General features: G+C 31.5%; 2 protein-coding genes across 7 annotated transcripts in view; one reads left to right on the top strand and one right to left on the bottom strand.

The window, feature by feature from the left end:
- Window positions 1-36: 36 nt before the first annotated feature.
- LOC129801607 (biogenesis of lysosome-related organelles complex 1 subunit 4) lies at window positions 37-8,913 on the top strand. Its single transcript, XM_055846829.1, has 2 exons — window positions 37-189; window positions 8,449-8,913. The coding sequence occupies exons 1-2, from the start codon at window positions 127-129 to the stop codon at window positions 8,848-8,850; spliced, it is 465 nt and encodes a 154-aa protein (XP_055702804.1). The 5' UTR covers window positions 37-126; the 3' UTR covers window positions 8,851-8,913.
- A 3,212-nt stretch (window positions 8,914-12,125) lies between these two features.
- The window catches only part of LOC129801469 (dual 3',5'-cyclic-AMP and -GMP phosphodiesterase 11-like), a 136,745-nt gene continuing 124,470 nt past the window's right edge, over window positions 12,126-24,400 (bottom strand). For all 6 annotated transcript variants that reach the window (XM_055846556.1, XM_055846559.1, XM_055846558.1 and 3 more), the window contains one exon: window positions 12,126-18,223. In XM_055846556.1, the coding sequence (XP_055702531.1) occupies window positions 18,207-18,223 (17 nt within the window). In that variant the 3' untranslated portion in view covers window positions 12,126-18,206. The remainder of the gene's footprint in view (window positions 18,224-24,400) is intronic.

Raw genomic sequence — 24,400 nt, 5'->3', positions numbered from 1 at the left:
CGTCAGTAAAAAGATGACACACCATCAGCCCCATCAGCTGATTGATTGAGGTTAGGTTGTTCGCAGTCCGAGTGATTTTCCTGTTTCTCAATTTTCTCCAAAGCATTTAAAAATAAAATTAGTAAAATGGACCAGATTTTAGCAAGAGATTACTCCAACTACCTTACACAGAACAGCATTTCCAAAGAAGTAAGTAAAGACATTGAATAAAAATTATTGCTTGGATGAGCTCTATTTTTTTTGGAAAATTCCTTGGTATTTTTATTACTTTTCCGTAAATTCATATGATTTCTTGTAATTTAGGTCTCTTGGGAGACTATTTCATCTTGTGGTAGTTTTGAGTAGTTTGAGAAAAGAGAAAAATCGAAAGGGGAGAAAAAAACCACCAAATCAGATTAATCCTGATCAATTAATGGAACATGAGATTCTTATTGTTAACCAACTGGAAAAGCGTGAAAAATTGATCGGAATGAAGAAGTAGGGTATTTAGTTAGAGGAATAGTGTGGTACCATCAGAGTGATTCGCTAAAAAAAACCAAAGAATTATAATTTTTGGAATAAAACGACAAAATCAAATACAGTGAGACCTCGATAGAGTCAACTAATTATTTCCAGGCCTGTTGACTCTATGGGATTCGTTGACTCAATTGGAGTACGAAAAAAATTAATTAAAATGTGAAATTTTGATAGAAAGGGGTATTAATTTATGTTTTTCCTAGATTTAGTCTAGATCATTGATAAATTCAAAACGATAGTCGAATATTTATTTTATTAACCCATAAATTCTACACTCGCTTGCCCAAAAAATTCATATATGGGCAAACGTTGCAGATTAAGGACTAATTTTACGGAATGCTTTTATTATTAGTAAATATCTTAAGTAAAAATTACTCTCTAGGGTAAGTGTCCTAATTCAAAACCAGTTCCAGACGCTTTAACTTTGACACAAGATTCAAGACATTAAATTATTTTTTTTCTGAAGAAAATTACATAAATTTGCTCTTTGACTCTTCTAGAATATTACTATTTAGTACAAATTCTTTAAATTGAGTTTGAAAACTACTTTAATACAAGAAAAATACACATGTGCAAAATGCTACTATTGGAAACAATTTAATCCAAATGGAGACAAGAGAAATTTTTCAATTGGAGACAAACACTAAGTGATTAAGAAAATAGTTTATTTAATCATATTTTTTTTAGATGACATTTTTAGTATCCTCATTCTCGCCTTTTCACGGGTTTTCTCAAACCAGTCAGTGATGTTCTCAGAGGTAACACAAGCTCTTTGGGTGGTATATGATTCTAGTTTACGTCGGCTTAATTCAGGATGTCTCTTCAAAAACTTCGTGAACCAAGCATATCCTGGCCTTCCATCTACAAACTCATTGGTGATCTCGAACTTCTTACACATGAGCTGTACAGTGTCGAGGACTTGATCCTTAGTTATGGGATGCCGTTTGTCAGCGAATTCCAAAATCCATTCAACAAGCTCGTCTTCCATGACCTTTGGTAAAGTGGGGCGCCTTCCCACACTGCATTCCTCCGGATATCTCTTAGTAAGCTTATTATAAAGTGTTGATTTCGGAACGTGAAACAGAACTGACGCCTCTGTTAGTGATTTTCCACAACGAAAGGCTTCCAAAGCTTTGTTGAGTTGCTCTCGAGTGTAGGTTTTGTTCTTCTTCCTGGTCTTATTTTCCTTTCCCATCTGAAAAATAAGGAGATCGCTCCAATAAACCCATATTTTCGGTGTTTCCCATTGAAGCACTTGCGCACATTTCACAAATGAACATTTTCTTCAGAAAATATGTAATTATTTTAATTGAGCACTTCACTTACGGTTAACAATAAAATTTAAGACTTAATTTCACTAAAATTTGCCAGATATAGTGCATAAACGTCAAAAAATTAATAAACAACAATCAGCTTACTTGCCTTTTTCATAAGAAAAAATGGTCGATCGATGAATTTTTTCGACGGTGAAAAGTTACACTGTCAATTGAAATGAGACTTTTAAATGTTAAAACTTATTAATATGAATGGATTTTCGCTTTATTTGAACCATAAGGAACTAAATATTAAAAATGTACCCCAGAAAATGTATGAATAAAACTATAAGTTGAGTATTTATTGTGGAAAAAATATGTTTCCATTTGGAGTAGCGAAAAATTTCCAATTGGAGCAGGTTTTGAATTAGCTTAATTTACCCTATGTGGTAATCTTGAGGTGCACCCAGGATTTTACGATAAGGAAATGGTGTCCTAAAGTTATCTTTTTTCACTTTTCTAAAAATGAAAATAAAAACTCCTGATTCAATTAATATTATTAACTAGAATTTCTTTTAAACTTCTAGTGTATAAAAGAAGAGCCTGAAAGTTCTTTTCGTTATGCCATGGCAGTAAACTTCACAAAAAGAGCTATAAAACCGGGTATAAAACCAATTTTTCTCATTTTCTTCTGGTTTTGTAATATGCGCGATAAATGGTTAAAGATATTGACTTGGAGTCTTCTCATGACCTACTGATAAGTTAACCTGAGGATTACTAATATGATCCTCATTTCCCTCTACCCCTCCCCTTAACCACTAAGATAATTTCTTTGTGATTACAGGAAATCACGGCATACTGTTTTTTTTTCGGAAGATTAAGAGGAAGGGTCGGGTGGAAATGAGGGTCGTATTAATAATCTTGCAGTTGACTTATGGGGGATCGTCCGAAAACTCCAAGTCAATATCTTCAACCATTCTGCATTTTAATCTTAAATGTACAAAAGAAGGAAGTTTTAACCGTTTTTTTGTTGACCAATTTTAATTTCCTGTCGTTTATCATGTTTTTTTTTAAACAAGTTCTTTAAAAAGTTTGATTGAATGTCGAAAAAGTTTTTTCTCTATGCTGTATTTAAAAAATTTAGCATCCTACGTATTTATTTCTTTACATTCCAATTTTCCTTACATTACGGTCAGGCCTAATCAAAAATCTTAAGACAAAAGGGAAAAGACAAAAGAACTTTAAAACGGTCAAAACGCTTAAAATCGCGAAAAGAAAATTATTTTGTTGGAAAATGATTAGACGGTTAATATACAAATTTTATCATAATAATTACCATGTACTTACATAAATATTTTTCTTGTGTTAAAAAGACTACATTGATACACCAAAATATTGATTTTAATTTCGAAAAAATCATAATAAAATCATATAATATTATTTTATAATATACTGCTCTCTCTACTGTGGAGTTCGAGCAGTAAAATGGTTAATTTAGAAAATTTATAGGTCCTAGTTTTAAAACGACATAATTAAAATTTTGGGTCAAATTATTTAAAAAAAATCCGGGGCAGAATGCAATTAGTGAAAGATTTTAAAGTAGATAATCTATTAGGATAAAAGAAACCAAAGAATTATATTTTAATTTTTTTTGTATAGCTAGTCCACCGCCTTTTACAACTTGGTTGAAAGCAAAAAGAATTAATTATTAATGAATTCGAGCATGAAAAACGAGAAATAACAATAATCAAATTTGTAGTCCTTTTAATATTTTTCCCATTTTTCCAATATCAAATTTGATGAACTTTATGTTCCATCCAGCACACGTTTTTGATTAGGAAAATTTCATATAAATCCCAATTTGTATGCCTTTCTTGATCTTAAATTATCTTTCCCATATTGTCGAACTCTCCTTCTTGTAAACATCGCAAATCACAACAAATTTAATTTGGATTTCACCGCAATACACTGCGTGGGTGACATGTGAAATAAGTTTCAGAAAGGAATGGATAACATTTTAATTTTGTGTTTCTAGAATAATTTCGATTTGATGAATGCGAATCTGTAGTACATGTTATTTTCGAAAAATTTTCATTTTTTTTTAAATCAAAAATTGATCACTTAGTGTGAAATAAAAAAAATAACTTTTAATTATTGGTTTTAGTTTTTTAAAAGTACGGGTCACTTCGCACTTTTAAATCAATACTAAAAAAAATCAACAATTTTTAATAATAATCTAAAATTAAGGTCTTTACATCTAAGGGTAAGATGCTTGAGATCTACAAGATGGCGTGGTCGCCATCTTGATTTGATGTTTCTTTCACAGTCAAAATCTCAAACTTATTCGATTAGGCTAAAATTTTAGTCAAGGGGGAGATATTTGGGTGAAAATGTGTACACCACTTCCAGGCACTTCCATAATTTGTATGGAAAAGGCCTTCGCACTTCCAAAACTTCGCAACACTCTAAAAAATGTTGCAATGCTTCCAGTACTTCCTGCACTTCATGCACATCTCATACTTAGAAATCAATAATTTATTTAATCTGATGAAAAAAGTAATTATAGAAATATTTAAAAAAAATCTCAAATAAAAAATTTTTACACATATTTTTAACATTTTGCTTATATTTTGCATTTTTAGCGCCAGATATTCTTGCATACTTTCAATATTTTATTATTATCTGCGTTTTACGAAGAAGGGGTATCAAAATATGTTAAATTTTCCTAAGAGACCAGTGAAGCTACTTTTGGAAAATAGAACATCTAAAAAAAAATTTTTTTGTCATTTGTAATAATTATTGAAACTGTGCTAGAAAGTCTACAAGAGTCCAAAAGTACGAGTGCAACAAATAATTTAGCGATTCAGACGTATCTTCATTTTTTATTAAGCTTGATTCTCTCTCTGGTTTCAAAATTCTTGAAAATTAAAACATTGTGCACTCCTGGGAAAAGTTTTTGATGATTGCTAATTTTAATCATCTTTTGTAACAAGCTTGACTATTTTTCCAGGATCTTTTTCGATATTGTTGTATTAGATCAATTCCTCATCACCTGTCGCCAATCCAGAATCCTCAGCCACCTGTCGCCAGAAGAGATTTTTTTTCGCAACATATCAGGAGAAAAATGGCCATATTCATAAAGTTTCCCATGTTCCTTTCAGTAAAAGAATATGGCACACATGTATCGAGCTTTTAAGCACATCCAAGATTTTCTAAATAGGGAAATACTATTTAATTATAGTTTTCCAACATTTTAGAAATCTCTTCAATTGTTATTCACAAATTTTCTTCCACTAGGATGCTCACAATACTGGTACCGTGGTACAAATATTAGACCGTTTAAAATGGAATTGAAATTTTTGAAAGATGAATCCTTATTTCTAAATTTTCAAAGCCACTTTTCAATTATTCAAGAGCAAGGACACCATCTAAATAAATCCCCAAAATGTTTCTTTAATGGAAGTTCATCACTTACTTAGACTTTTACAAAATTAGTCTAACATTAAATATTACAAATGCACCTTTTCGGTCCTCAGTTTGTAATAGTCCTCAATCAATAGCACAAATATAACTTTTTGACTTTTGGCATTAAAGAAATGGAATATACTAAAACCTTTCCAGTAGGTATATGTAAAAAGATAAAAAAAATGGTGGAGGTGACCTAAAGGATACTCTTTAACGGTATTCGCGAAAAAGTCCCACGAATACGATAAATTAGAAAATAAAATTATATCAAATTGATTGAAAGTCAACTGCAATAGCTTTGCGAGCCACTACATAAATTTGAAATTCCTGCAAAAATTAAGGAAAATTATTGTTCAACTGAATATTTTCCTCGGAAAAATTACGACACAAATTAAGCTATAATAAATTTGAACGTATACAGTATACACTCAGTCCCGGCATTATGCACTTCGGGATTATGCACCTGACGGAATTAAGCACATAAAATTATGCAAGTTTGCCTACCATTGGGAGTCAATTTATGAAATTATTTTTGAAATACGCCTGAGTGTATACTATTTTACGGAAATTTGAAAACTCTGTGCTTCTTTTTCAGAATAAAACATTAATTTCTTTTATTATGGTAAAATATTTAAATATTCTAACCATTTATTGAAGAACTCTCGCCAAAAAATACTGTTTGTTAATGTATTTCTATTAAGCAGTTGAATCTCTTTATCTTGACTCCGCGAGAAATTCGTTCTACAGCCGATGTATTCAAAAGAAAGCCCCTATGGGTATGCAATGTTTCGTTTTTTTTTAATCGTATCGAGATATTGTATTACAAGGTAATCATTTTTACAATGTCCATATCCCGTGTTGGAAGAATCTGCTAAGTCCAATGTAGACCGCCCAGGAGCGCCTTCCCCGCTGTGTGGATGCTTCTTTCATGCTCCCGGAGTTGTTGGGCGTTTTCGATGCATAATACCATTTCGCGCGTTTTTTTTTTGGTCCCGAAAATGTGCATATTCTCGGGACTGAGTGTATTTGCTCCATTTCATTGTAATAGCCGAACTTGAAAATTTCAACAAACCCTTTCAAATTATACTGCCGCTTGAATTAAAAATCTCAACTAAAAGTAACATAGTCTGAAAAATACGGAATTAGACAGAAAAGACTTTATATTCACTGAGAAAAAATGGGGGTGCGATTAACTATTTTTCCTCATAATTTTAACACTTTTTAGGTGTAAAAATATATCAACATTTTTTAATGTTAATTTTACACCTTTAAAATTTAACCCCTAATACACCTAAAAAGCATAATATCTACACCGATTTCGGATCAATACTGCAGGGTAAAATTAACATTTCCGGAATGTTATTTTAACTTTTTCGGATTTCTCTCAGTGTTCCAGTATTCCCACTTCCTAAGACCCCTAATATAGTATTCCCTCTGACCCTAATATCTCCCCCTTGATTTTAGTATGTTGTAGCTGATATCAAGGCCTTTTCAGAATATATAAATAATCTGAACTTGATGTAGGAATTGCCTAGATTATAGGACCTACAAGTTGAAAATTTTGACACCCTTATGAGCGCTCCTTTTATTGAAACGATAAATTAATTTCTGAACTGAGATTTTTTTTTAATTCAAGAAATCTTGAAATTGGTTTTATATACATATTTTGCGGTTGCGGAAGAGTAAAAAAGGCGCCTTTTTATATCCGAACACTACAAGTTAAGATCTGCCGACTTGTCGTATCGACGGACCGTTGATGGGTTCATAACTTTCTGTCTTTTCTGTTCATAATGAGATTTAGTAATCTTACTTGAAAAGGAGAATGGTCAAATCCGGTCCCGGAATCGCCACGAACGGGACCTATTTCAATGGATAGACATTAGTATAGGTAACAACTTTTGTTTTGGGACCAATGTTCTAAACTATGGAGCAAAAATTCTAGAGCATATAAACTATTTCTTAGAAGGAAGAATGATCAAAAATATATGGGCACCGGTTCATCTTTATCCAGAGATGAGAGTAGGCGCATTTTGTAGACACTGGTATAAGATTTAAAAAAAAATCCCGGGACCCAGGACGATAAGCGCAGGGAGTCTTTGTAAAAAGGCCTTTATCCTTCCGATAAATCACTATTTTGACAAAAAAATTACGCAAGAACTCCTAAAGCGATATCGATGAAATTCGGTATAGGGTCAGTGTATTACTTATACCTTTTATCCATGCATGCCACCCCCTCCCCCCACTCTCCATTCTGATAACCCTCATACAAAATGAGAGCATTTTACTTTATAACTCCTTTCTGAGAAGAGGTATTTTCAACAATCCTCACGAAGAACTTTTTGATCGAGCCTGATTGAATGAAAAAAAAACATGAATAAGTAATAACGCTAATAATAATCATTTTCCAGACTTTTTATATTTCATTTTTCGCCTCATTAAGATATGGTGATGTGTGAAAGATATAAACATATCCTCATATAATCTAAATGGCATTAGTGGTGATTTTTTTGATATTGCAATCAAGGTTTTGGAGTTGCTTCTCGATTTATTGTCTACAGAAGTTGTACTAATATGCAATTCAGTGTATTCATAACAATTTGTGCGAAGGAATTCTTTCTATATTGGGACTATTAGACAGGTGCGTTTTGGGGTGGTATGCTAGTTAAAGAGTCTTCCCTAAGCTTTGTTCTCATGTCGAATTTCAGCTTTTTATGTCTTCTCAGAAAGGAATTATAAGGTAAAATTCTCTCTTTTTGTATGGAGGCTACCATAAGGGATGATAGACGAAGAGTTTGGATTGTATGGTTAAAAACTTTTCTTTAAGCCTTGTTCGAATGCCTTATTTCAGCTTTCTACCTTTTCCCAGAAAGGAGTTATGAGATAAAAAGGCCTCATTTTGTATGAGGGTTACCAGAACAGAAGGTGGAGGGAGGGGGTGGTATGCATGAATAAAAAGTTTAAGTAATACACTGACCCTATACAGAATTTCATCAAGATCGCTTGAGTCGTTCTTGAGTAATTCGTTGTCAAAACAGCGATTTTTCGGAAGTATAAAGGTCTTTTTACAAGGACTCCCTGCGTTTATCGTCCTGGGTTCCAGCAATTTTTTAATCTTATATCAGCACCTACAAAATGCGCTTACACTCGTTTGTGGCGATTCCGGGACCAGCGCCCATATACTTTTGACCATTGTCCTTTTGGCATTTTCTTTCAGGTTGATCCAATCTGTCGGAATATCGATGACATGCTCACCCGTCTAGATGAATTTGAGAGTCTGCTGAATGTGGTCAAAGAGAACATCTCAGTAAGTACTGATAAGAATTTGACAGAAATCAGTGCATTCCAGAGCGACTTCACTGAGCTTTGTCGTCGAATTGACGGTTTTGAGGCTTTTGTGGGGATAGCTTCTGAGAATCTAACCCGAATGGAGGCTCATGTGAGCGTAGCTGAGCAGGAATTGGGCTATACAGAATCTGGACTTAAGGGTTTCCTTAAACCGATTTTTGGACGTCAGAAAGTGGAACATGAGGCAACAAATCTATCCCAAGATGATGTCTACGTTCCTCCGGAAGTCTATAATACCTCAGATTTCTTTCCGGATAGTTCATCATGTTGAAGAAAATGTTCAGTGTGAGAGAGAGATAGAGAGACAAACAATAAATTCTGTTATTTCTCAATTTATTCAGATTTCATGGAAGAATATCGGGTACATCGATTGGTATTTTCTTGTCCTTTAATGTGTGATTTTTTTTTTACTTCAACATCGAATGATAAAAGTTGATTAGCCTTCCTTTTACAATCAATCTGCTCAATGAGCTCGGTCAAAAATTTTCCTACTGTGTGTCTGTGATGAGATTTTCATTTTTTTTACCAATGGGTTTTTCTTACTAAAATTATTTCATTTCTAAAATCTTTTCAAATTGCATTTATTTGCAATTTTTTTTACACATTGTTCTTTTAGACCATTTTCATTGGACAATAACGCAGCCCGCGCGTTTTCTGTCCAGCAATTTATCCCCTAAAAGAACTGTTCTGTCACTCCACAACAAACGAAAGAAAAATATGATTTTCCATCTCACTACAACATTTGATCGATTGGTTTTCTTTTTTTTCCTTTTTTTTCATCGAATTCTCTAGCTATATTACCACTTTTTGGCTATCTAAAAATAACTAATTTTTTTTTGCTAACAGTCTTTATTGCTTTCCCTTCGAAAAAACGACTAATTGGTTAATTTTTATTTTTTAATAATTTTTTTTCATTAATATTTCAACGAATTTGTTTTTCACTTTTTGCATTTCTTCTCATAATTTTGACCCTGTTCGCAATTTTTTTTTGTCTACCATCAAAATTGTTCTCCGATTTTTTTACACGTTTCGATATTTTTGTGTCTTAAAATGATTGATTTTTTTTCTTATTTTTAAAATGAACTAATTTAGTTACTTTTTGGTTCATAGAATCCCGTGAATATTTAGCTAATCTCTTTGCTCATCAATTGCCGTGAACACAATGTTTTTGGTTGTTTGAAAGTAATAATACGAGGTGTGCAATATTTACTCAAAATATTAAGGTTGCTTTTTTTACTATATATAGGGTAAGTGTGCCAAATTTCGGCACAGTTGAATGCAGGTGTCAAAGTCTCAAGTTTGAAATGTAATATTTTAAATACAAATTGATTTTTTTATTCTTTCTTCTGAAAGAGTGTTTCTTGGAACCTTGAAAAGAGTTTACCATCTTGATTTACTCTAAAATCATTTTTAATACATTTTAAAATGAATAAAAATATAGACATAGCTTTGGTGCCCTATTTCGACCACCTTAATTCGCATAGTTCCTTACCCTTCGGGAATTCTTCTAATTTCTTTTTCACGTCATCTCGTTTGTCGAAGCTACATTTTTTGTTATTCTTTTGCATTGTATACTCTCTAGAGAGTACGTAAAATCTAAAAGTTCATGGAAATTCGAGGAACAAAAAAGGTGGCCGAAATTGCAAGCTGGCCGGAATTTGGCACACTGACCCCATACCTATATTTTTTCTCAAAATTGTAGATATTTTTTTGAATAGGGTAAGTGTGCCACATTCCGGCCAGCTTGCAATTTCGACCACCTTTTTTGTTCTTCGAATATCCATGAATTTTTAGGTTTTGCATACTCTAGAGAATATACAATGCAAAAAAATAACAAAAAAATGTCGCTTCAACGAGTACGATGATCTGAAAAAGACATTAAAAGAATTCCGGGAGGGCACGGAATTATGAGAATGAAAGTGGCCGAAATAGGGCACCAATGTTATGTCTATATTTTTATTTCCTTTAAGAATGATTAAGAATGAATTTAGAGAAAATAAAGACGATAAACTGTCAACAAGTTTCCAAGAAACACTCCTTATTAAAAAGTAACAAAAAAAATCAATTTCTATTAAAAATATTACATTTCAAACTTGAGACTTTGGCGGTTGCATGCAACTATGCCGAAATTTGGCACAGTTACCCTATATAAAAATTTTGCACATTTTATTTGCAGATGGAGCTTAAGTTCTCGCCTGGAAAACTAATTCTAGAGAACGATCAAGGCTCAAGGCTTGGCATACAACTTAAATTGGACACGCCTCTTTCAGGTCCTAAAAAAGCAATAGGCGCACATTGTGTGCCCAATGAATTTAGAAATAATGTGCTCGCCCTATTTTGAAAATGTCCTGGTTTCGAATTATCTGTAGGTCATCAGAAATTTCCTTGTATTATGGCGTCTACACACCAGAAGCGATTTACTTCAAAAATTGCCCTTTTAAAAAAATTTTGACGTGTCCGCCTACTGCGATAGGAGAAATTTTCTTTAAAAATCATTTTTTTTAATTGCTCCCAGTGTGTAGATGGCTTTAAGCCTCGCTGCATTTATTTTCACAATGAATTTAATGGGCAAGATTATCCCTGTCAAATATTTGAAAAACGACTGTTCGACTTATTGATATTTTTATTAGTGAAAAACGACGAAAAACGAAAATAGCGAAAAGCAATTTTTGAACAAAATTGTGTTTATGATTTTCGTTATAAAAGATCTTTCTTTATTTTAGCATCTTTTATGTGCTCCTATGTGTTATTTCATTTTAAAAAAATAGATTCTTTAAGGGGGCGTGGCCTATTTTTCATCTAGCGAGAATTAGCCCTGCCTACAAATAAAATTTAGCATGAATCCAACAATAAAAATAATAAGAAAATGTTTTACTTTTTTTGCTGATTTACGTCTTCTGAAGATACCATAAGAATAATATTTTAAAAATGAATTTAAAAAATTAAATTATTTATATAAGAAAAAACAACCTAAATTATTTCAGTAAATATTGCCACATCGCATCCTATTTATATCGAAAATGTTTTTTATTAGCTTTTTTCCTATATTTGTATTTTTTTCTTGATACAAATTGCGGGAAATGTGCGTTGAAACAATTCGGGTAGTTTAGGTACTGTAGAATTATCCGGAAAACATATCCATCACAGAACTCAATTTTGGCAATTGATGATGAGTGGCTAAATTCACAGAAAGACTTGCTATCTCATCTAAAACATCGTCTAAAGAGCTAAAGACCGCGATTTTTTTCTCTTAATAAATTTGCTAAATAACCAATTTTTTCACACGATTTCTAAAATTTATTAACATGTTTAAATTTTGTTTTTGAAAACTTTTCTCGATTTATTTTGAAATATATTTGTTGTCACAATTTTTGTTTTTTTTTTTTTAAATTGTTTTTGTATACAAAAGAAGAAAAAGGTGTGTATAATTTTGTTTTTCCAAAATTCTATATCGTGTTTTTTTTTAGATTTTCTTGTTTATTTTTTTAAAGTTTTTTTTTCTTACTAAAGACAAAATTGGTAAATTGGTATTTTTGTTTCTTCAAGTTTTTCAATCTGTGTTTTTTTTAAATTTTCGTTTATGATATCTCTGTTGTGTATGTCTGTGTTTTAAATTATTACTTGCTCACTTTTTATATCTTATATTTATATTCTTGTTACATAAATTATTTTTTATTCAATATTTTTCACTCTTGTTCCTTCTATTTTTTAAATTTTTTTCTGTGTGTTTTTTTTTTAAGTATTATAATTAAAATAGTATCCACTAGAATATTTATTGTAGTATTAAATTAAATATTTTCTAATTTTCCTTCTTTATAAAACAATCTTGTGAAAATACCAGACCTGCTGGTTTTCAAAAAATCTTTTTGTTTTTTTTTGTTTCTTAAATATTTACCACATTATTTTCTTTATTTTTTTTCTGAATAATTACTTTTAAATATTAATTGTTGCCTTTTTTTATTCTCATGCCACACAATTTTCTAGTACTCTATCTTTTCTTTTTATTTTAATTGTTAGATATAGGTTTTCTTTTTTGTTACCACAAAAAAAATTCATTTAGTTTTATTCACCAATTTTTTTCGCCCTTTCAAAACTATTAAATAAAATGTTTTCTAAACTTTTTTAAATATGTCTCAGTTTCACTATCGTCTAATGTATGATTATTAAAAATTATTTTTACACATTTTTTTAAAATTTATCTGTTATTAACCACCATTTAATGATTCTCTTAAGTTTCTTGTTTTTTCTTTCTTTTCTTTTTAATAATGCTTCTTTTACTAGATGATCTTTAATTTTGTGTGAAAATCGGTGATTATTTAAAGACTTATTTACAATTTTCATACTATAATTCGTGTATGTTTATTTTTTATTTTAATTCTGTTATGTTTTTTTGGTCACAAGAACACTCAAAATATTCTAATTTTAAATACCTTCCACCGTCTGAGGAGATTTTGTGAGAATTATATTTATGAATTTGGTTGTGTTTCTTTTTACTTGCTCTCTACTAAATTATTTCTTCTTCACTATTTATTCTCGTTTTTTTTCAGAAGAAAATTCTAAACATAAGCAATATTTCCATTAACTATTACCATCCTGCTGAGTTTCTATTTTGTCCCTCCAATACATTATGCATGTGTGTATTTTTCGGTTTATGTGCTACATTAAGTCTATTTACTAAAAAAAGAGAACGAAAATATTGAAAAATTTTACCGACAAATTTAATCACTAACCCTTTTCACTTCAATATAATTTATCTGCCTAAAGCTTATTCTATATATTTTTTTTATACACACCCATATTCGTGCTGTTGAATCTAAAAAACCAAACAAAGAAGAAAGAAATATGGAAAATTGGTAGAAAGAGGATATACAACCTGTAATTGGAAAATTTGTCCACTATAATTAACAATAACTATTAATAGAATGTATCTGGCGATGTGACAGAATTTTTTATCCACACGTGGATATAAATGTATAATTTATTGCTAATTGCTATCCTAAAGTGCATGTTTGTGTGTTAAATAAGTTTATATATTTATTTTTCTTTTTTTTTGGATGAAAGCAGAAAAAAAACACAGGGTGAAATTTACCATGATCATTTTAATTGTTTGTTTACGTGGATTTCGCAAAAATAACACAATAAGTCATTAAAATAAATTGCGCAATTTTCCTCAATATCAAATTAAAAACCAAAAAATATTTTGGTATCATTTATTTCAAATTGTTTAACAAAAAATAAAACAATTGGTTTGATTATTCATTCTGTTAATAAGATGGTTGTTAAGGTGGTTGTGTTTACGAAGAACGAAGCATATTTTTTAAAAGATTGTTCTTATTTTTCTAATTTCGAAATAAGAAATGTTTCCTTTGAGGCTTCTTAGTTGGTTTTACAGGTCTTTAAAGGAATTCTTTCACTAAATTTTCTCTTTTTTTTATTATTCTGTGTGTTACTTTTGAATCTTCTAAATAAGCTGCACCCAAACGCAACGTTTAGTCTCTTTAGAAAAAATGAATTATTTATTATTTATTTATTTATTTATTGTGCTTACACTCGAGTCCTTTTCAAGTAATTATATGCTTTGCGTTTATGCGGCCACCGCCGTCTTAGCGTTGATGACCAACCTCCGGAGTGAAAACGGTGGAAAACTCCTTCACAGGTTGTATATGCCAATCATTCACAGGATACATAGTTATAAATTTTTATATATTATGACATAACAACAATCCCTAAACACCGTTATGCAAAATTTAAATACAGGACCTCGAGGGATAAGTAGCGACTTAAAATTTAAGTAATTTTGTGTTGTCGCTACTGAGTTCAGTTAGATTAAGTTGTAAGATTAAGATTAAAAATTAAAATTTTAAATTATATTAAATTTTAAAATTATTCCTTGTATTAAAGTTCAATAAGACAACGCTACAAAACGGTCCAAGAAATTAAATTTTATACGGGTTTCAGACCTAAGTTTTAGCCATAATAATCCATTTTTCAAAAGAATACCAAAGTTATATTTTGTAGGGGAAAGTACTCTCCCTTCGAACGTTTATGCCTTCGAATAATGTTAATTTTCTTTTATTTTCCTAAGAGACTTTCGCATAATTATCACGTAATTATCAATAATTGATAAAAAGCTAACTAATATTTAATAGAAATGCGTTAGTCTCTTAGGAAAAATAAAAGAAAATTCACATTATTCGAAAGCATAAACGTTCGAAGGGAGAGTACTTTCCCCTAAGTTTCCTCAATTCGATCCTTTGAAAGAAATCAACGCTTCGATCAGGAAAGGAAACCTTAAAGATTTGATTCAATAGAAGCTCGGCTAAAAGAGAGATTAGTTGCGTTCTTAACGCCACAATTCTACGAGTATTAATGCGGTCTTCAGACGTTAGATTTACCGGTGTAGGGGAAAGTAGGGGACCCATTTGAAAGTTTGTGACGAATTTGGTTAAAAAGTACCTCAAAAAGACCGTTTCAAAATTTTGAAAAGATCAAACGAGCAATTATCCATATTACAAATCTAAAAAAAACAATGGATCATATTTTGGCTTTTTTATTAAGAGGACAAATGTTAGGTTCAGTTCCTAATACAATTTCCATAGCACTTTAAACCAAAGTGTTGGATACATACTTACGACTTAAGCCGAGAGATGGCTTAACGTAATAATAATCAAAATAATGATTAGACAAAATTCCCATTACTTTCCCACTAATTGAACCGTTTCTCGGCTTAAGCCGGGAGAAGACTTAGTAAGAAATTGACGGAAATGTTGTCTTATCATGTTAATAAATTACGACTTAAGTCGTAAAATTCCGAAAGGGCCAAAATCCCGAAAGCCAAAATCCCGAAAACTAAAATCCTGAAATCCAAAATCCTGAATGTTCAAAATCCTGAAAGGGTCGAATTTCCCAAGCACAGAAAGAATTTGGCATTTTGGCTGCCTGGACACACTTACGAATTTAGCCTACCTGTGGGTGTGCTGGGAAGAACGTATTTTAGTAATTATTCTTATTGATTTTGTTTTGGGTGGAGCTTATTCAGGGAATTCAATACGCTACATCCACTACATCTCTTCTTAACAAAATTCGGCATTGGCAAGATGATCGATTTTAAGGAATAGGTTTCAGCCTCAATTAAAAAAAATTTCTCTAGGAAGCAAGTAAGATCCCCGGGAATTCTTTCACAAGCTTAGTAGCTAAACTTGGTATAGATAAACCCGATAAACCAATTTGGCACTTTTTTTTTCTAATAAAAAAATCATCGAAAAATTTGTTTCCTTGCGAAGTTTCGATCGTGTGCCATAAGAGAATTAATTTGGATCTTCTGATGAAATCAACAAACTGAAAGAATTCTATATAAAGCTTTAGAAGTTGAAATAATAATCTTTCCAAGCTGATTTATCCAGGGTTATGCCCAAAGCATAATAACCTTTATTTGTAACCATGTTTTCAAAATTTTCTATAGGAATGAGCGAGATGGCTAGATCTAGATCTCACTCACTCTCATTGAAATGTCAAAAACATGTTTACTAAACAAAAGTTATTGTGCGTTGGCCATTAAAAATATGAATAAGGTAATTTTTTTTTTTTTAAATCCATGAGATCTACCTGGTGCATTTAGAACTTCTTTTTCATCGGTATAAATTTTTAGTTATATTTGGATTTAGAAATAAAATTTCCGTTAAGTGAATATTTCTATTATTTATTCGATGATCCTAAATAGACTAAGAATCGTTTTGGCGTATTTTATTGGAGATATGGAAGTTGTTTGTTTTGTGTGCCAATGCTAAAGTTCTAATTTTTTTATTGACCTTGCATTAAGCCATTTTTACGCTAATGAACTTGATTCAATGGAGTTATTTATTTAACCAAAATTAAAGATTTTAAAATTCAAGCTTTAAATTTAGAATTTTTTTTAATGAAATTTCTCTCTGATTTTGCTATCTGTTTAAAAAAAACCTATATGTTTTAAAGTAACGAGGTTTCTTCATTTACCATAGTTTAAAGTTTTCTTTAAAGGCAAATTATATTTCATTTTTTTAAACAAAGTAATCATTAAATAAAATATCGAGAAAAATTCACAACCGTCCTAAAGAGTGTTTTGGAATTTTTCTACTTGGACTATTTCCTTGAAAGAAAAGTTTTTGGAATTTTATCTTACATTGCAAAGAAAATTGTAATGATTCACGGAAGGAAAAAAAAAGCGAGGGGATGTTGAGTTAAAATGGAAGATATGAGCATAAATTGCAATGAAAATTACGCAGAAAGATATTTGTGATGGAAGAAGATACAAGGTGGGAGATTTAATTAGTACAAGGTATGTTTTCGCACTTTAATTGATTAAATGAAAAAAAAAAGAAACAGGGACGAAGGAGATTTTAGCTTCATGTTCTCACATCTTGTTTTTCCTAATTTACAATTCTTATTATAAAGGTACAACATTTTCAAATTAATTTCTATTTTTTTCTCAGACTATCAATGTCTTATTTGTTGTTCTCACTATTTTTTTCACAAATTGTTATTCAATTAATTTATTTACAAAAAAACACACACATACCTTTTATTATATTCCTAACAATCAATTTATTAACACATTGCACTCCTGTTTCTCTTTTTTTTTTGCGAAAGAGAAAAGATCGTTTTTGAGACGTGCGTGTCTGTTTCAGAAAATTTCTCACACTATCTCCATTAATTTTTATTATTATTTCTTTTAAATATATCTCTCTGGTTTTCTTTGCCCATTTCGTCGGAGGCTGAAGATAAAAATATTTTCTTCTCCACTCTCCCAATGAAGATTCTTTTTTTTATTTACACCAAATTTTTTTCTCACTTTTGCTTCGTAAAGCTTTCATTTTTTTTCTTTAAATTACTTTCTAAACGAAAGAAAATCTTCATCGTCTTTTTAAAATCAACATTGATTTTTCTATAAATTACAATTTTGTGGTTTTTTAGTAAGATTGTCTTTCACGAAATTTTTTCGGTCCACCTTTTCTTTCTATAAGTTCTTTTTCCGAAAAATGATTTCTAAATGTAATATTTATTTTTTTTCTTCAAAATGTCTCTGACTTTTAAAATACTTTGTGCACCCACATTCTAGCGACTTTTTTTCTCTCTTAGAAATTGTGTGCTTTGAAAACTGAGAATTTGGCAGAGAATTGAAAGATTTTTAGTGGAAAAATCTCTCATGATCAAAAATTTCATTTATGATAAATTGCATGAAATTTTAGAAATCGTCGCTGAAGGCGCCAAAATGACTTATGTGATAGAGCTATAATTTTTTTACATAATGAATTTTCAACCACTTACTTCTATAAACATGATGAAAAGGGAAAGTTACTTAATATATATATATACCTCTATCCATTTTGGATATTCCATCGAGGAATTGCACGTGAAACTATAGCATTGCAAAGCTTTTTGTAGCGAAACGGTTGCACCGTCTCGTCCCAAGGGACCAGCCCTTTTTCTGCAAAATAAAATATACAAGTGGAGTCCTTTTCAGCGCTCCACACTAATTGATATATCTCTTGGACAAACACGAAAATTGCATATCTGCACTGGAGCTTTTTTTTTTTAACTATCTATATCCTCCTTCGAAGTTGCTCTGCCTCTCTACAAAATGATCCTTTTTCAGTGGCGCATTGTACCTGAAAATAATTAAATAATACAATTATTTTTCAATGACTTGTTATAGTGATTTATTTTAATGAATGATTAAGAACTATGAAAGTGCTGCTCTGATAAAAATAATTTTTAAAATGACCTAAAAACAATACTTAACTATTTTAAAAACTGCTTGATAAAGGACAATGGGAGTTGTATGAGAGTTGGTCTGTGTTGTGTCCACGGGACTAGGTAATGATTAAGTATGAAAAACTGCCGAGACTCAGGGCGATATTCGCTGGGAATGCTTGTAAAAACGCATTTATCCTTTCGAAAAAATACTATTTTGACATCGAATTACTAAAGATCGGCTGGACCTCATATGATGAAATTCGGTATGGAGTCTGTGTATGACTTAAGGTATTAATCCATGTATACCACCCCCTTCCCCCACCCCTCCTTCCAATAGCCCCCATACAAAATATGGGCTTTTTTCATCATAACTTCTCTCTGAAAAGAAGTAGGAAGTTGGAACTTGTTTGGAAGTTAGAAGGTTTATGAAAGGCTTCTTAACCATGTATATTAGCTCCTCCCATCTCCACCCCTTTTTGTAGCCCCCATACAAAATAACGACTTTTTACTCTATAATTCCTCTGTGAAAATAACTAGAAATCAAAAACTTGGCATAGGATCAAGGGTAGTGGAAGACTCTTTAATCGTGTATATATATATATTTCCCACTACCATCCCTTCCAGAAGTCGCCATAGAAAATGAGGACTTTTTTCACTATAACTCCTCTCTGAGAAAAAGTAGACAGCTGAAACTCGGCATGAAAACTAGGTTTATGTAAGGCTATTCAGTCATATATGTAAAACCAGATTACGATTTCAAAATAAATCACAGTTACAAAAGGGGTGGCAAAGCGTCCCAGGCTTTGCGAAATGCTCGAACTCGTGACTTAGATGCTATACCGCAATAGTACTTTCGCATCATTTACCGTTTATCGGTTCTCAACCGATTTGAACCGATTCATAAATCTCTCAAAAGATCCCCCAAAATGGCTTTAAAAGTAATAGGATTGATTTTCAGATAAAAATTTTTTATCGGTTATGAACCGGCTCAAAACCAATTTGAACCGGTTTACTTTTGTCGGAAATTCCAAGATCTTTCCAACGACCCCAAACATGACTTCATTTGCTTGATAAATGCGCACTCTAGTGTCTTTTTAACTTTGACCTTGAAAAACCGTTATTAGGAATGATTCAACGGTATTTTCGTATATGGACGAAATATCCGTCTGCGTAATCTCTAAAACATATTCACAAATGAAAAAAATCTCACGACGCGTTTTCGAGTAATCCCAAAAACATAGTTTTGGAGGGGATGGGAAGGGGTGGGGGAAAATGAGGGGCATGTTAACGATCCTTGGGTTGACTTTTGGGGGGGGTCCCCCGAAGGTCCCAAGCCTCTATCTCTAACCGAGATTTTGGCCTCTAGAGCTGGCGACAGCCGGACGGACAGACGGACAAACAGCGTGACGACATTTCTCAGAAATTGTCTGAAACGTGAAGATTTCTTGAGAAAAGTGGTCTTCGGGGGGTGGAAGGTGGAAATTTGTGGGGAGGGGTTAAAAAATCGAGGGATTATATACTGCTCTCTCCGTAGAGTTCGAGCAGTAAAATTAGTCAAAATATGTAATGATCTATTGAAATCAATGGATACAATGAGGCCATATCAATCTATACAACGCATTAAAAATGTATATTAGTTTTTTTTTATAGAGATATACAACTATTTTATTCAGCCCAATGAGGTCGATTAAATATATTTAATCTACACATTTAATATATTTTGTGTTGCAATTTATGTTTTCCTTAAAAAAGAGACAGTATAAATGCGCATATTTCATATAAGAAATTATTTTTCTTCTACGAAAATTGTTTTTATATGCTCTAGAACTTTTCCCCCATGTTGGCCCGGAACAAAAGTTGTTACCTTAACAAATGCTTATCCAATGATGTAGATCTCATTGGTGGACGCACAACAGATCACTTTTGCCCATTGTCCTTTTGAATTTTGAATTTGCTTGCCACATTTTGCCCCATAAGTATTTTTTCCAATTCTTTAGAATAATGTACTTCTGGATTTTGTTTCATTATAAACTAAGTAGAATAGATTTCTTTTTAATTCGAAAGATTTCGAATAGTTTTTAATGTTTATTAATTTCGTGTTCTCAGATTTATTGCGGATAGATGTGGATTTAAATTTATTTGTTCATCTTTTGTGAAATATGATCATTACGATTTATTCTTAAAACTCTCATTTAAAACTCTTGTATTTTAGTTTGTTAAAATTTTCGAGTATTTTTTAATTTAACAAAATTCTAATTACTTTATATAAATTATTTACATTTTGACTTTTTTTAAATTCTTAAATGATATTTATGTGTTTATGTTTTTATTTTCTCTTTTATAATTCAATAAAAGAACATTATACAATAGTGGCTTATTCACATGAGAAAAGTTATGGCAAACCATCTCGGCTTTTCAGAACGCTTGAACTGAAGAGATAGAGTTTTCCGTGAACTCTTCGCATAGTTCTTGTATTTATGAAAATTTATTGTTGATTCAAATTGATTTATAAATTATTATAAAATCTTAAACTTAAAATTCTCAAAATTGCAAATTTTTAATGATTTTATTTTCAAGTGTTGAGTAGCATTTATTCAGACTGACTCTGAAATAATATTAGAGTAATTTAAATATTTGAGATTGAAAAATCTGTTGAAGGAGGTAAATGTGGACGTTGGTATATTATAGACGAAATGTTCACTTGGGGCTATTTCCAAAATAAATCAGAGAATAAAAGAAATCTTTGGATATGTTTCGAAAATAAACCAAAAACATTAAAAGGAAAAAGAGTTTGAAGATAAGGTTTTCTTAAGAGGGGCACGCTTCCTCAAGAAGTTGATATATCTTTCCGTTTGACCTAACCCGGTAACGAGTTGAAAAAAGCGGATTGCGATATTTATATTATTTCTCTCTCTTTGAGTGCGGTACAATAGGTGTCAAAAGTGTTTTGCCTCATGTATGTTCGGGAAACCAGGTGCGAAAAATGACTTTTTAAAATTTTTCTTTTTGCAAATTAGTTGCCTGTAATTCGTAGATCTTATTTATGTATTTCGAAAAAAAAATCATTTCATTTTATTTCATATAAAAAATAATTGTTTTCCAAAATTTGTTAATTTTTCATGCGTCAAAAGTTTGTTGCCTCATTTGAAAAGTTACTCAAAATGGTCAAAAATATCTAACTTGCCATTTTTAGCGTAAATTGTAAATTATCACAAAACATATTATTTCTTGTTATTTATGTGCAAAATGTGCAAAATTCACCATTGGGCTCTCAAATGACATAAAATCAAAAATAAACTACTTTTGGTAAACAATTATATTTTATATGAAATATAATGAAATAATTTTTTTCGAAATGCATAAGTAAGATCTGCGGATTACAGGCAACTAATTTGCAAAAAGAAAAACTTAAAAAGTAATTTTTTCAATAATTTTTTGCACCTGGTATCCCGAACATACATGAGGTAAAAAACTTTTGAAACCTACTGTACTTCAGACTGAAAGATCCATTCGCAAACAATAAAAAAAGTATAGTGAATTTCTAGTACAAAATTGCACTTTAAAATTAATTATTATTTTAATCAATTTCATATTAAATCAGAGAGAGTTAAACATGAGGTTCATGAATAACCCAAGCTAGAATAGCGGAAGTGCTCGTATACTTCCCATCTTATCAATTTTAATAAGTTCATAAGACAATAAAGGTTCTTAGTTTATCATCAATTCGGAACTATGCCAATTACAGAAGAGTTTCTTTTGACTTTATGTATGTAGTGCATTCATTTTTCAGTGCAACAGCTTTATAATTAATTATTGTTTATAAACAATTCATCATTCACTTTACATTTTAAGTACAAACTGTCTGCAGAGATTCTAAAGAATATCATTTGTATAAAAGAAAATCAACTTTTAGAAACTTTGAAGTCATTAATAAGATTGAAAGGGAAAAGAAAAACTCTGTATATAACCACTTCAATGAATGAATGGAAAGCCAAAGGAAATATTTTTCCCCTTTTCTTCTATTTTAAAAACCTCAACAAACTCAAAGCCATTTCTTTCGATGATTCTTTTTTTTCTTAGAAGATCCTTTCTCTGATTTCTTTTATTCGTACAATCCCTCCTAAAGATTTTTCTTTTATTTTTCTAGTAATCAAGTGGCAAAAGAAGAGTATAGCAAAGAAATTTTCTGATTTTTTATGCTCTTTAGTGTACACAGCAAAGTTTGTTTAATCCTTAAAACTAATGCAGTTTCCGCAGGATTTCAATTCAACTAGAGAATTCTAAGGGAGATCAAGGAATACTCCCGGAAGCAGTCATAAGGAAAATCAATCGAAAATGCTCTGTATAGATGAAATTTGAGTACATTTCCTATAACTTGGAGTTTATGGAGCTTTTGAGGCATACAACTTCTATAGTCTTTTTGTATAATATTTTTCCAACATGAAACTTTGCATGTGTTCCTCCTTCCAAGCCCCAGATTCGTATACATTCACGTGTGCTATGTGTTATCTCGCTTAGTCTTCTTGACAGGGGCTCAATTGGCATGGGGTAATGGGGGAAGAAAGTTTCCTTGTTTGCACGTGAAACGTGAATTGCATTTTGCTGGCATCGTACAACCGATAAATTGCACTCTTCGCTAGGGATTGTACTATTAGGATGAGTATGGGTAAGGGTAAATTTTCACGTAGACAGATGGAACTAAAAAAAAAGGTGAATCTCCCACCGCAAATGGTTCTTTCTCCAGTCACATTCACCCCAATAGAGTTTTGTGGTGGGAAAAATGATAAAATATCGCCAGACGAAAGTTTTTCACTTTTCTCGCCACTTTTTTCTACCCAAACACCCCCCTACCACTATCAAACTTTGCGATATCCTTTTGTGTGCAGCATTCTCAAGTAACTTCCTATCCAACTTCCTGCCATTTTCGCGCGAATAACCATCTTTGTGAGGGTTTTGGGGCCATTCATTTTGTAACATAAACTTATGAGTGTACGAAATGAAACTTTTGTAATGGAATGTTTTAAAATGTAGTTTTGCTCTGCACTATTTTTTAAAAGTTTATCCGTCAAAATACGTTGGCAAAAGAACACTAAAAATCACATATAAGTCTGCAAAGAGTAAAATTTGATTACTTTTTTATACTCAATTTAGAACTATTAAAACAAAGAAATGTTCCTTGAACTTTTGCCAAGGGGAAAGTAAAGAGATTTTCTCTTTGCTTCCAATAATCTTGATTTTAATAAATTAGACTAATTTTTTCTGCTTGAACTTAAAGAGAGAGCAGCATATAAAATAAAATCGCGTTTTTTCAACTTGCCACTGTTTCGGAGTTTAAATCATAAGCGATAATTTCCGGTCTTCGGTGTCCCTAAATAAAAGTAACATTATCTTTAGAGGTTTTTTTTTCTTTTTTTCCCTACTTTCCTCTATCTCCTCCAAAGTCACGTCGTTTCTCGAGATTGGTCCAAAGCTTTTTTAAAATGATTTTATGATATGTTTTAGAGGTAGCCTAGGCGAAAATTTCGTCCAGACATACCTATGACTGAAAAATTCGCCATTTTGAATCAGATCAATCACTTTGGAGGGCCCATTTTTCAACCGGTATGGTTAAATATGGATTTTTTGGAAAGGTCTTGGAATATCGAACCCGGTTGCATCGGTATTCATCGATAATAAATCCGTAAAGTACCTTTTGTAAAATTGTTTTTTTTTATTTGGTCTCATACTTGTTTTCGAGTTAGAGATCAAACGGGGAGAGATATCGACTTCGGTGAACCCTCCCCCCATAAATGGACATTACCTCTGGCGATCTACTTTCCTCTATCCCAAACCATGTTTTTCGTTTTTTTTTTCACAAAATTGGTCCAAGTGTTTTCGATGATTTTTGAATATTATAGGCGAAAATTTCGTTGATCGGAAAATTTATCATATTGTAGTTTTGAAGGTCAAAGTTAACTACTGTGGAGGGTCTATTTTTTAACCGGTTTGGTAGGATTTGGGTTTTTTTTTTGAAAGTTCATTAATTTGTTATCAGTCCCATTGCAAGCCAATTGCAGTAACTCGATTGCAGTTTAAAACTGGTTTTATAA

This window comes from Phlebotomus papatasi, chromosome 2 (assembly GCF_024763615.1).
Source record: "Phlebotomus papatasi isolate M1 chromosome 2, Ppap_2.1, whole genome shotgun sequence".
In the NCBI taxonomy this organism is placed as follows: Eukaryota; Metazoa; Arthropoda; class Insecta; order Diptera; family Psychodidae; genus Phlebotomus; species Phlebotomus papatasi.
This window is presented reverse-complemented; position numbering and strand designations above follow the sequence as displayed.

Excerpts from the sequence above, each read along its gene's own strand:
- LOC129801607 (XM_055846829.1), top strand. The coding sequence starts at position 127 with ATGGACCAGATTTTAGCAAGAGATTACTCCAACTACCTTACACAGAAC. Across the intron at positions 190-8,448 it reads AGAACAGCATTTCCAAAGAA|GTTGATCCAATCTGTCGGAA; the intron begins GTAAGTAAAGAC and ends ATTTTCTTTCAG.